Source organism: Mugil cephalus, chromosome 23 (genome assembly GCF_022458985.1).
Source record: "Mugil cephalus isolate CIBA_MC_2020 chromosome 23, CIBA_Mcephalus_1.1, whole genome shotgun sequence".
Lineage (NCBI taxonomy): Eukaryota > Metazoa > Chordata > Actinopteri > Mugiliformes > Mugilidae > Mugil > Mugil cephalus.
The window spans coordinates 11,169,654-11,183,030 of record NC_061792.1 but is presented as its reverse complement, the minus strand read 5'-3'; the positions used below and the strand labels follow the sequence as shown (position 1 = coordinate 11,183,030).

At 46.0% G+C, this 13,377-nt stretch overlaps 1 protein-coding gene across 2 annotated transcripts in view; it reads right to left on the bottom strand.

Annotated features, from left to right (window-relative positions):
* Positions 1 to 13,377, bottom strand: part of LOC125000869 (sodium-driven chloride bicarbonate exchanger-like) — a 33,068-nt gene that overhangs the window by 4,350 nt on the left and 15,341 nt on the right. The window contains exons 4-22 of one of the 2 annotated variants that reach the window (XM_047576608.1): positions 11,950 to 12,093; positions 11,670 to 11,811; positions 11,356 to 11,516; positions 10,408 to 10,596; positions 8,241 to 8,329; positions 7,870 to 8,027; positions 7,653 to 7,740; positions 6,494 to 6,640; positions 6,005 to 6,105; positions 4,515 to 4,689; positions 4,131 to 4,264; positions 3,785 to 4,030; positions 2,863 to 2,968; positions 2,159 to 2,320; positions 1,601 to 1,714; positions 1,356 to 1,517; positions 1,014 to 1,265; positions 291 to 359; positions 33 to 206 (exon numbers count right to left, since the gene is read on the bottom strand). In XM_047576608.1, the coding sequence (XP_047432564.1) occupies positions 33 to 206; positions 291 to 359; positions 1,014 to 1,265; positions 1,356 to 1,517; positions 1,601 to 1,714; positions 2,159 to 2,320; positions 2,863 to 2,968; positions 3,785 to 4,030; positions 4,131 to 4,264; positions 4,515 to 4,689; positions 6,005 to 6,105; positions 6,494 to 6,640; positions 7,653 to 7,740; positions 7,870 to 8,027; positions 8,241 to 8,329; positions 10,408 to 10,596; positions 11,356 to 11,516; positions 11,670 to 11,811; positions 11,950 to 12,093 (2,813 nt within the window). The remainder of the gene's footprint in view (positions 1 to 32; positions 207 to 290; positions 360 to 1,013; positions 1,266 to 1,355; positions 1,518 to 1,600; positions 1,715 to 2,158; positions 2,321 to 2,862; positions 2,969 to 3,784; positions 4,031 to 4,130; positions 4,265 to 4,514; positions 4,690 to 6,004; positions 6,106 to 6,493; positions 6,641 to 7,652; positions 7,741 to 7,869; positions 8,028 to 8,240; positions 8,330 to 10,407; positions 10,597 to 11,355; positions 11,517 to 11,669; positions 11,812 to 11,949; positions 12,094 to 13,377) is intronic. The other variant, XM_047576609.1, reaches the window with a different exon arrangement.

The following is a 13,377-nucleotide window of genomic DNA, read 5'->3' as shown; positions in this document are numbered from 1 at the left end:
GCACATCATAGTTTCAGAGCACCTCCTGTTACCATCATGGGGAAAACGATGGCAGCCTTGGAGGTCTTGATGATCCACAGCAGGGCCAAGCAGGTGAGCTGGATGATGGTGAAGAGGTGCACCTTCCTCAGAGGGACGTGGCGAAGGTAGATGAAGTCTGGCTGATGTTTGGCCGGCATGCCGAACAGCCTCAGACGATCGAAAAACTGCACAAACAGCGCACATTTACTGATTTATCCTCCTGTTATTTCAGGATTGATTGACTAAAATACCAATACGCTGAAGCTCACCTGAATGCCTCTGAGAGAAGAAGCCCCCATGTACAGAAAGACTCCATACAGCACTGGCATGGGGATAAACTGAGGAAATATTCAGGATTAGGTCAAAAAGCTTTTTTGTTTTTGCATATTTTCAGACTTTTGGATGGTTTACATGTGTAGACATGTGTAAGCATATATATGGATTAAGCTGTTCTACACTATGTAACTAAAATCTCAATTCTTCCCAATCCCTTACCACAAAACAGAGGTCTGTGTTCTAGGGTGGAATAAACATACTGCCTCCATTAATCCTTTTACTAAAATATGTTGGATTCATGTTAATGCTTTTAAATACATTTAAATTTGTGGGTGAAAATTAAATATGTATGTATAAAAAATGTCTAATCAACCAAAGATTTTGCCACCCCCAATACAGTACCTCTGCAGACCCTCTAGGGGTCACGGACCCCCTGTTGAAGACCTATGCCATACAATGTTAGCTAAAGCCAGTTTAACTGTGTTTATCTATGTACGTAAAAGCTAAATTAGCTTATCAGATTAGCTTCTCATTAATGGATTGCACGGAATTCAATCATGTAAAGCACATATTTTATCATTTACTTATTAATTTTTAGAGTGAGGAGAAAGTTAGTCTTGCTTCCAAGCTAATAAAAGGATGCATTTGTTAAGAATTTCTGGGTTGGATGCCTTGAAAACAAACAGCATGTTTCTTGGCTGGTGTTGGGCCCTGACCTTTAACACGGACGTCATGAAGACGGAGCAGCCCATCAGGGTGAAGATCATGAGGCCGGTGAAGCGCTGCTCTCGGATGCCCAGGAACTTGGGCTGCTCCCCGGGCGCCGAGCACTCCGACTCCAGCTTCAGGCTGTTGACGTGGGAGATGGAGAGCACGGTGGCTGCCACGAACCAGGGCAGACCCATCACGGAGCAGACGCCCAGCATCACCCCCACCACGAACAGGTCCAGGTGATAGCCGCAGCCTTTCTGCGAGCGAGAACGATGTTTGGATTTAATTCCTTAAGGGGAGCTGGGTTGGGTTCAAACACCACATCTCCACATCAGTGAGAGCGGTACCTTCAGTTTGTGCTCCTTCCTGTTGATAATGACAGCTGTGATCTGCTGGTCCATGAAGATGAGGATGGTGCAGAGCAGGGCAGGGATGGAGGTGATGATGGTGGTCCACCAGGGGTTGGGCCCCACAGGGTTAATGAGCCAGCCTCGGTCATCCCTGGTTGGCTGAAGAGAATTCATTCATTTATTTATTACTTTCTGTGCTATTTCCTGGAAAACACATCACGTGCCCTTTGCTGCAGACGTACTTTGAACTTGCTGGGGACTTGTAATTTAGGCGACGGGATCCCCAAGGCGTAATCCACAAGCACCATGGTGAGGATGGTGATGAAGACGGCGAAGTCGCTGATGATGGCCCGCACCTGGAGGAAAAAGACAATGTTGTAAATGCACAGTACGCATCTAAAAGCCCTCTATAGTGGCTCATCATTAAAGAAAGAATCATTTTTCTGTGGCCCATGGCTGAAAGAGCGTCCTCTTCACTCACTGATATAGATCTGAGAAAGCTTTACGATGTTAAATTAAATTAAAGGGGAGCCATCACTTTCACCACAAGGTGGCGCTGGCACACTGTAGATCTGTGTGCCGGCATCACGCCACAAGAATCTATGATAAACCCCTGCAGCTCGCACACAGACAGAGGCCAGCAAGTCTGCAGGACATCTGCTGTGTGACAAAACAACCTGTAGATGGTGGTGTGATCTAAAAGAAGGAGAACGGTCCCACAGCTAAACAAGACTGTCAGGTTAATGAAGCAGATTAAGTTTTGAAGATGACATAGCTCATAGTGAAGGAGGTGCATGTACCTTGGTGGGGAAGTAGCGGCTCGTTTTGAACTCCTTGAGGAAGGCCGACATGAAGACGGTGGAGAAGAAGAGGACCACGCACCAGAAGAGGACGTCTGGGATGTACGGGCCGTGGGGGCCGCAAGCGGTGCCCTCGAACTCCCCGTGGAACATCTCGCACTCCTACTGGCCCCAGAGGACACGGCGGTGATGACGATGGTGATATCAGATCAGAGCGATGAGCGGAGGGAGGATGGGAGCGGGAGGGGGAGTAATGATGTCAATAAAAATGATTGATAGCAGTGATGAATTAGTGAGTTGCAACAGCCTGATTCTCTCCACTGTCTATATAGTACATGAGTCACCCTCTTGCATAAAGTCCTCACGTGATTCCTTTTGCCACTACTCATGTAATGTGTAGGAGTGACGCAGCGCGCCGGCTTCATCGGCTTGACTGATTTGTGATATCGCTCCCCGTGGCGCATCTCCACGCTCATTCTGCGCGACTAAATCCTGTGAAATCCTGCCCACGTGTTCTTAATCCCCATCTAGACTCGTGACGCTTCTTGATGAGGCGAAGTGTGGGCCGAGCGAGACACAACAACTGCGCCAGCGGCTGCAAGAAATACCCCCCCCTAACTTTGATGGGATTTGGTCTTCGAGTCAGCCGGCCCTTTTGTTTCACACAGTGAGTTAAGGTGCGTCAAATGACAAGGGTTCCTTACCTTGACCTCCAGCATGGTCCAGTTGACCTGTGAGGCCGTGATGTTTCTCTCCTCCCAGTAGCGAAGAGTCTCATTGCTGGGGTCACTGGGCTCTACACATTCACACCTACGGAGCCATCACATGAATATATTAATAGAAAATATAGATTGTTGAGAGTCTCAGAGGTTACAAGAGGTAAATACGTTTACACACGATCTATAGATGCTGCTTTGAATTGATACCTATACGTTTTATATCACCACTAGAAGAGTCTATCTTTTTATTCATATGGAAGGTGTTACACAAATAAAATTGGATCGACTGACTAAAGTGCTCAAAGCGTCTGCAGGTATCTCATTCACCCACCAATAAGCAGATTCTCTCTGTTTTCAGGGTTAAGTTGAGAGAAGGTGTGAAGAAGCTGTCGGCCAACGCACTAAAATAACTGGGTTTTCAATGGCATGCAGTTAAATTTGTCTGCGTTCAACCGCTTTAGGGTCTCAAACACAAATATTTGCTGTTTCTTCAGAGTTTATGGATATTTTAAGGTTCAGGCTTGTTGCTGGGGCAAATCTAGCAAGTTCAAAATGTCCTCTTGGGAGTTAGGGTTAAAGCTAGGGCTAGGGCTAGGGCTAGGGTTAGGGTTAGGGTTAGGGTTAGAGCTAGGGTTAGGGCTAGGGTTAGGGTTGCAATGTGCACACCATAAATGCAATGCAATGCAAATGTGAAGTGACCTATTCTGCTGGCAACAGAAATCCACAGAAGGAGCTCTTGGCTTGAGCCACTCGCCAGCTTATGCAGTGCCTCGGACACTCACTCAGCGTGGGATTATTTCACCATAAAGCGAAATCCATTACTGTAAAAAAATCGAACAGGGCGTCTCCTATACTGCCGCACCATCTGTCGTGTCATGACGCAACAAAGAGTCTCAAATTCACTCACGAGTACATCGTGAGCTTCTGGAGGTCGTTGTGTTTGTTGATGGGGTAGTGCACCCCCAGGTGGAGTAGCTTCTCCAGGGCCTCGTAGATGAAGATGATGCAGATGAGCGCGGCGAAAGCCTCCTCGGTGAAGCGCGTGATGTAGCAGACGAGCGAGCTGGCGTCCGTGGCCACCAGCAGCAGGCAGAAGAAGGCCGTCCACAGGCCGATGCAGGCCCTCAGGGAGAGGTAGGAGAGGCCGTACTCCCTGAGAGACACAGCGAACACACACAGAGGAGGTGGACAAGGAGGACGTGACATTGTCGGCGAGGCTTGAAGTCTAAATGGAGAACGAGGAAATAGCCTACTTGCAGAACTTGAAGAGGATCTTCTCAAAGACGAGAACCGGCCCCGTGCTGCCCAGGATGGTGAGAGGCTGACCGGCAAACACGGAGTAGGCGATTCCAGTCATGGACGCACCAAACAGGGACTCGATAGCGCTCTGGAAACACAGGAGACAGCGTCCGGATGATAAACATGCAAATGCTTCCTATGTGGAAGCACTATTTAGCACATTTGTATGCATGAGAGTGGCGGTCACACTCATGCTGCAGCTTCCAGCAGCATCTGTGACTCATGCGGAAGCAACAGGAAGTCTGCTCGGTCAGCGTAAGCCGGGCTGACTCAGTCAGAAGAGTTCAGTAAACAACTATCGCAGGATACGTGCGTGCGTCCACCCTAGAGATCCTTACCACTCGGCCCTCTGTGGCCTCGCCCAGGAGTCCCCCGAAGGTGATGACGGGCGACATGCAGGCGCAGTAGAGGAAGAGGAAGGAGGCCAGACACTGGAGGCTGACGGCGTCCGTGAAGTCGGAAAGATAGTGGGGAGCCTTTCGCTTGATGTCCAAGATGAGCCCACCGCAGAACCTGTGAAAAATTAGAAGTTGTCTTTTTATAAAAGCATCATCATCATCTCTGAGAGCTCATATGTCCATCTGAGGTAATCATCTGACATGGACAGACGCCAGACAATCAGCATCACCAGCTCATTTATCTCCAGGAAATTAAACTATATAAAACTATTACCCAACCACCCCGTGTTCAAGTCCACGTGTGCTGACTCATGCATCTATCATCGTATGTAAGGAAGCCAAGTGCTGCAGTACATGAAGATGGTGGAGTGGAGTGGAGTGGTGGTGTGGTGGGGGGGTTGCTACAGCAACAGTGAGCAGACTGTTATGCTTATTTCAGTCTGAGCGGTAGGCATCCATGCCATGTCCCGGGTGGTGGTTGGGGAAAGGGGGGGGATCCTGTACCGCAGTGTACCGCAGCTTTAACAGCAGCACATCATTCACTCCTGTGCACCGTGTCTGCACTTCACTGTTTCACGCTTCGGTTCAAGGATCCCCTCGTAGCAACAGGGGAATCTGGAGTCATCACGTTTTTTCTTTTTCTCTTTAGCTTCTTCTGCAAGTCTCAGTGCAAATGTCTGGATGTTTAAAAGTCATTAAAAACTCGTCGTATCTTATGGCTGTCGCGTCGCAGCCGTGTTGTTTTTTTGTTTTTCGTTTTATTCCGACTGCTCAGCGACCGAAACAGAAATTAGGACAACGCCCGCAAATCACAGTCATTGTCTTGTTGTTGTGGCGTTTATGTAATGTAATAGTCCCAGAATTATTGGGTCATGCCATCTAAGCTTACATTATCACGACCGTGCTCCAATTCTGCTCCGAAACCGAATCTGAATTATTACTTGGCAAAGTAAACAAATAAATAAATGAAAACATGAGCATCATTTTCAGTAGTTTCAGACACATGTATTCAGCCCCAGAGGACCTGAAGTTTGAGGCAAACAGTTGAAGACCTCTGCTCTGTGTTGTATTATATTACATTTAATTTTTGCACTGAGTGGACTGCGCTTCATTTCCTTGTGCATGCTACAATGACAATAAAGATATTCCAGTCCTAGGAGCTGTGTGCGACTCACGTGGCAGATTGATGCATTATTAAAGAACGTGACTTCGCGTGGGTTAGCGTGCTTGGACTCGCCTCAAGTGACAGTGAATTTAAACTCAAACAAAAGGAGCCCTACCTCTTAAGAGAGATCCTTTAAGGCAGCCTCTTAAGAAAGCTAAATTTACAGTTTCGGGACAGCGGCTAAGAGGCGACAGGGAGACGGGCCCAGAGGAGAGCCTCGAGAGCTCGGGGGCTCCCGCACAACAGATCGCTCTCCAACACTTACTTCCCAGTGCGCTGCAGCTCGGGGCCGCCGTGCCCTCCGTGCTCCTCGGACTCTCCCAGATCCGTCACCCCATTGGGAACGGGGGGAATCTTCCGCTTTTCCTGCGAGGGCGAGATCGAATACTGTCAGTCCGCTGTCACCGTCGCAAGGGCGATAACTCTAAAATCTCTGCAGAGGCGACACGTTTCGCAGAGATGCTTTAAATTACCTTCTGATACACATAACAATCTAATTACACAGTGGCATGTGATTAAGTCGCCGCAGGAACCTAATGACGAGGAGAGAGAACAAAAAAACTAAATCTGAAACTACCTCCCTGCCAAGCTACCGAGCTTCCAGATCTCTTCTCGAAAGTGGACCAAAATAACTAACGGATGAAAATGTTTTTTGCAGAGGATTGAGAACAGAACCCCGGGGAGAGGCATCAAAGCGCAGACACTTAAATGTTTCGCACATTTTTCTATATTTTTGAGAAATATAACAGTTTACCTGAGAGGGCACGTTTTTAGGAGGCTCTATTCTGATGGAGGGGTCCCACTCTCCGGGGGGCAACACCGTCACCTGGTCCAGAAACTCGTCGATGCCCGCCACCAGGTCATTCCTGTCCTTGGCCTTGTACGCGACGTCATGGAAAATCTATGCGGAGACGTAAACAGAGAATTCATTTCCTCGTAATCAAGAGTTTATTCATGCGGAATCGAATCACGGCGACAGGATTCAATTCATTCCCATATATGATGAAGTAGGTTAGCGTCCATACACGTCTATTTTCATGCGTCCCTTAAGGGGCCGCTGCCAATGACAGAAAAAGATGTGCAACATCTGGCATGGCGTCGGTGGCATTGGCTCGTAGTTCCACTGTGAGAAATCTCCTGTCACGATTTTCATGTCGTACCCCAAAGGTTTTTTTTTTTGTTGTCGTTTTTCCTCGCTTTAAGTCAAAGGTCGGGTTTGGTTATATAAAAACAAGCCTGGAGCTGGTAAGTGGACTGATTTACAGGACGGCTTCTCTGCTCCCTGAGCTGCACTAAAAGAAATTAAATATATATATATATAAAAAATTATCCCACATATATTTTCTCAGGTTGAGCATATTTCATATTCAGGAAAATATGAACTCATCCTGGGAGCCGAACATTTTCAGTGCCTCTTGCTCCGTCTTAAAATAAACTGGCATCCAGTGACGTAAAAGAACAAATATGTTTACTCAAGTGCTGCACGTAAGCGCTTGAGATCTCATCTCTGAGTAAATACATTCTAAGCCCAGTGTGTGAGTGTGAGGCTTCTCAGACATTCACATCACGATATATTGAAAAGTGCAAATTGGTATTGCACTTAATTTGTAAGAACTCGTGCACTAGAAACACTTAAAATTAGTAAAAACTGATTAAATTATGTCCAAATATACCAGCAATAGACAAAAATTAAGCTTATGTTTCTTAACCACTTGTTAGAAAGGCAAAGATTTAACCCTATTTAGCTTTTTATGAGCAATTAATGAACAGAAAATCATGTTAAAGGGCCTTGAAACTAAATTATTTGTCTTTCTTTACACATTCTTTTGACTTTTATAGTTTAAATGATGATGTATAACTTGGAAAATGTGGCTAAATCTTAGCTCATTTAGGAAACAACATCTTCCACTCACCTCATCAGTCATCAGCGTAGCAATAGATCGGCCAATTTCATGATATTGGGGACCTTTTCCCAGAGGCCCAAGCAGTATGAAAAGAAACCTGTGCAACACAAAGAACAAAAAGGGTTTTTTTGGGTAAAAGTCAAATCCTTTTTTAATGAAAGCCTTCAGGGGATTATTGACCCACCCAGCGACCCACGGAGACAGACGCAAGCAGATTGGGTATTACCTGGTGGTGATGGGAACTTCAGCCAGGCCGTTGAGCAGTACAGCAGGAGCCAGGCGGATGAAGGCCACCACGGGGCGCTCCAGGAATTCCAGCTCCCCAACAAGCACATTGGACGCCTCGGCGCCGGGAGGGATCTTCTTCATGAAGTGGAGGTCAATCTGTGAGACGGACGAAAACAAAAACACATTTGGGGCGAAGGGGTTAGTAATGGTCAAAACCAAACACAACCAAAGTAAGACCGCGCCACTTTCCCAGGGTAGGAAAGTTTCACACGTAACCCGAGCTTGGTTAAACACGCGGCGCTAGTTATGAGCCTGGCTATCAGTGGCCGTGGGTAAACAGCGGGAGCAGCAGTGGGTCTGGCTGCTCACCTTGCTGAAGTCGACGGCGCTGTTTTCTCGGCTGACGTCCTGCTTGCCCTCGGTGTTGGTCGGCTGGGACTGGGGCGAGACTGTTTGGCCTGTCAGGGAAGAGCAGGAAACCGACATCAGTTTTCCAGGGGTGCCAAGCCTATCACAATACTGCTTTCCCACACGAAGACAAAGGTTTCCAGTGAGCGACCATGGGGTACAGTTACATTCTCTGAAAAAGGTGACACAACAGTGAGCCCTTTGCTGCATCTATATATCTATTTATTGGTGAAAAGGATTAGCCCTGTTGACAAAAAACCCAATGTTGTACCTTTTTCAGAGTGTACCAGGTGAGTGTTGTTTACAGCTAGACTGTATTTAGGAGCATCTGATGAATGGTTAGTGGTGCAGTGGTGATTTCACTTGAAAGGTAGGCTTCATTTAAGTGAGCTTAAAAAAACAGGACAATCTTTAACTTTCACTTAACCTGCTGAGACCTGAGCTTTTGTTTGCAATGCATTTTTAATTTCCCCAAGTTATTTTGGATTATTAGGACCTAATATTATAAAAACTAAGCATCATCTTTAAACAGGAAGTAGTTTTTGAGGAAAAAATTATGTCCTAATATGTGGACATGGGGATTATTTCACTGTGTAATAAAATATAGTATATATTGCACATAATAAATGAGTATTTGCTAATTAGCAAAGCTATAGCTCGTTACTAGTGATAGAATTTGTTACATTTGCGTGTCATATTAATCTAGAAAAGCTACTAAGCATAAATAAACAATTTTAGACTTTAAAATCTGATTAGGTTTTGCACAGTTTTGCACTTTTGACACACAATCGACTGCAGAACGAATTCGCTAAAACGCCCGCTACCATGTTTTTACCACAGATAGTATCTTAGTTATGTTGACTTTGGCTCTAAATGAAACAGAAGAAGCTGCCACAAACCTAAAATATGCTGTCCACATATGAGGACACATGGTCTCAGGAGGTTGAAGTGCTTTGTTTACTTTCATTTAAGTCAAAGATTGTTTCCTGTGACGAAAATCAAAGTACTTTGAGGCAATGCTACAACTGTGGCTCGCTCAAAATGCTCAAATGTGTCAGTATGGGACCACGACTGTGACCCTGTGCAACACTTTAGGAAATATTCTTCTTTGCCGTCTTGCTGTGTTAGTTAGAAATGATTCCTTTAAAGGAACAGAGATATCAGTAGTTTCTAGATGTCCTAAGCTACGCTAACACTCTGTTACTCAGTCCTTTAATTTGACTCTTTAAACTTTCAACAAGAAGCCTGAATAAGATTACCAACTGCAAGGATGATCACGTTTGTGTTATTAAGTTACATCATGATTTTTTTTAGTGTTTTAGTAAAGCTACGACTATGGTTTCTAGCCTTGAAACTCATTAAATAACAATGACAAGAAGTGGAGAGTAACATCATGAAAATAGTTCTGAATAATTCTGCAGTCTGTCCATTCTTAAAAGCTGTATTTAAAAGTATGGTTGTGAAGTACGAGTATTTATTGTATCACTTGTGCTTTCGTGATGATACTCTCCCTTCAATGTGTTTCTTTTATTCTATTGCTACTACGATCTCTAGACTTTAGCATTAGCCAAACAATTAGCTGGTTGCCTGTGCAGAATTCCTGCTCTGTGTCTTCCTGTGAGATGGGGCAGTAGCCTTGGGCCACTGCCTGAAGGGCACTAAGACGTTTGGTCTTGGCTTCACCGAGGGGCGAGTCTGGGTTCATGTGGCTCCCGGGGGAGCTCAAAGGTGATGAAGGGGTGGACAGACACGGCACGCAACATACGCACCTCCGGTAAGCATTCTCGGGGGGTGCTTTGTCTGACAAATGTTTGGGAGCTTTTACGGTTTGACAAAAACGGCCGTTTACTGGGTGATTGGCACACATGCACATGCACACGTGCAGAAGACAGGAGACGGACACGTACACAAACATGGAGAAACACAAACAAGAGGAGAAAATGAGATATCAAATAGTAGAACAGCAAGTCGCAGATGGATACACACTGGAAAAATCATGCAAAGGATTACAACATCATACATAAAAACATACGGAATATATTCACATACAACATATATGATTGTAATGGAAATAATACAGGGTGTTAAAAAGCCTGTGGTCCTGTCTACTACAGGTGTAGGCGCTCACCATTCTTATCCATGGAATGAGGCTCAGACTGCTTCTTGCCAATATCAGCAAAGGAGCGTACGATGGGGATGCGGTTAGCCAGTTTCTTGTGGTTTTGATGGTGGTGCTGTTTGAGCAGCGCTTCGCGGATCCTCCTCCTGGCGTCCTGCCCGACGGGGCCAGACACCTCGTGCTGATCCAGAACCATGTCTGAGGAAGGGAACGCAAGCAGAGAACAACACAGATGTGCGTTTAGCAGTCTACTTTATTTTTAAGTAATTTGTGCATTCACAGAGGCTTCCTCTGATTGTGTCTGTCGCTGCGCGGCAGCCAGCAAAACTAAGCCGTTAATTCCAACGACAACCAACCCACTGCTTAATCGCACCAAACCAGGTTAAGTTCAACAGATCTCAGCAGTGGAACAGTTTTTGCCATAATCACCTAAATATTTTCCGTGCTGAAATAATGAAACACAGGAAACAAGGTCAGACAATCATTAGGATTGTATTTCTGGGTGAACTTCTGCTGACATTGTCGATTTATATTGCGCACTGCTACGAACCCTTGAAAGGTTCGTTAGAAGAATTGGACTTGAAGTGAGCAAGCTAAGAACAATATCCATTACATTTAATTAAAGGCAATAGCACAGCTTATATTTGAAATACTTGAGGTCGAGGTCTCAGTGTTTTATTGCAGAACAGGAGATGACAAAGGGATTTTTAGTGCATGAACCCTTTAGCGCTTTACGAAGCAGAAAATAAAAATCAATATTTTGATGAATGGAAAGAAAATTCATAGATCTCATTATTAGGGTGATTAATTGGGACCATAGTCACATTTTAAAGCTAAGATATTGGTTATATTTTATATAGTTGAGGCATGTAGATATTGAACATAAGAGGACCGAGGAAGGAGCCTTGGGGAACGCCAGAAATTCTTTTGTTAGCTTTTTCTGTAACTCTTCTTTACCTGCGATCTCCTCCAGCGAGTTGGCCCTCATGTCCAGCAACACAGTGCCATTCATAATGCAACTGCGAAGCTCAAAAAGACTGTGTAGAGACAGGGTGGCTACGTAGGGTTTACTCCATCGCTCGCCGCCGTCCTCAACGTCTTCTTCAAACTTGAGCCACCTGGAAATGACGGCACATAGCACACGGATTCAGCATCCTGATGAGAAAAGCTTTCAGTCAGACAGAAACTAGATGAAAGCCTCAGGTGCAACGAATGAAACACATCACATCTGGCTGGGGCCGAGCCCATGTGGGCCGTCTGCAGAGGTGTACCTGGCTGTCTCCTTCCATTCGGCGTCCTCGCCCTCCCTGAGGCAGATTTCGTCCAGCTCGGTGAACAGGGCGTGGGGGATGTGTTCCTCGTCGCCATCCTCTGTCCCCAACAGAAACTGCACCCTCTGAGCTGGCGTGTCTGCTGCAGCAAATGGGACCGGCGGGAGACAGGGAGCGGAGATAGGGAAGGGAAAGAGCAGCACGCAGGGGGTAAAAATATGCATTTTTACGTGTATATTAGAGCAGTTTTAAAACGCCTTCTTGCATCTGGAACGCCTACTGTGTGAGGGGGATTCTCGTCCATCGTCAGCTGTAGAGTCCCTCTCCTTGGACCGCTTCCTGTGTCTGTGTCCGTGGTGACGGTGGCGACGATGCGACCTCCTGCCCAGGGGGACGTGAACCCCGATGTAGAGAGTGCGGTGACCTGGAGGCGACATAGAGAAAAATGCAGGTACGTAAAATGGATTCACTAAAGAAATTTGTGTGATATTTGAAAAAATCACAGAGGCGGACCAACATATGGGCCTTACTCTAACCCTAACCCTAAGCCCAAACCTAAGCCTAAGCCTAAGCCTAAGTCTAAGCCTAAACCCAATCAAGTGAACTTCTGTATACTGTAAAGTAAAGGGGACCGTGCACTACTCCTTGCATTACCCCAGACAGTTACCCTGTTGTCATTTGAACAAAGGGCCTGCATGAGTACATTATTGTGCATTATTGTGTTTTTTCCTAAATCTTATAGGAAGGAGAAGATGTCTTCAGCATACTGCCACCTCTCACTGCCTCAAAAAAAAGGGGAAACCATCTCATGCACGTTATCCTGGGATTAGACTCTCAGAGCTTACAGCTAATAGAAAAAATGACTGGAGAAAATGCAACATTTAGCAGTGAAAGTCATTTAGTCAGTGAGATGGGAACCAGAAAAGCACTTAACGAACAAACTGCTACCTCCAGGCCCTGCTCTGGTTGCGCTCGGATAGAGACCTACTGTCCTCTGTGAGGACGCTGAAATCACTTCTGCAGTTACATTAGCTTCATTTTATTGTCAAATGAATCCAGGATAGATATTAGTGTGCATGCATTGAGCGCGCCTCCGCGGGTCAGCGTGAAGATAATCCGAGCCGACTTTCTCGTCTTTTATTGCGTCCCGAGCTGCCAGGACGCCGCTTCCTTCCCAGCGCCCTCGGCTCAGTGGACGGACACGGACAATACTACTGGACACCCTGTACTCATCATCCGTCACGGCGCCACGGGGTGCGCCACGGGGTCCAGCATAAGGCGCCACGGGGTCCAGCATAATGCGACACCAAATGGATCTATTACCGGGGCAATTTGATTCTCGGGAGCAGCAAAATGGGGAAAATTACTGCCTCTCATCAGCACAAAATAAGAACATCGAAAGATTTTAGAGGCATCGACGTTAATGATGCTTGTCGCACTGTTGAACATCCTCTAAAGTACAGACAGTTTCACTTAACTGACAAAACAACAGATTATTTTTGTCCTTTTACTCTATAATCACCAAAATCCAGATGAGGGGAAAGAAAATATCCCAAGTGGTGCATGTGCAAGTGTTCACTTCCTTGGATACATGACTAATCCCATCAAGGACACTAATCAGATTTAAACGATCAACAGGCATAACAGGAACCACCTATGAGCACAGGGAAGTGACAGCATTTCCAGAGGGACACTCGCTCCATCACCT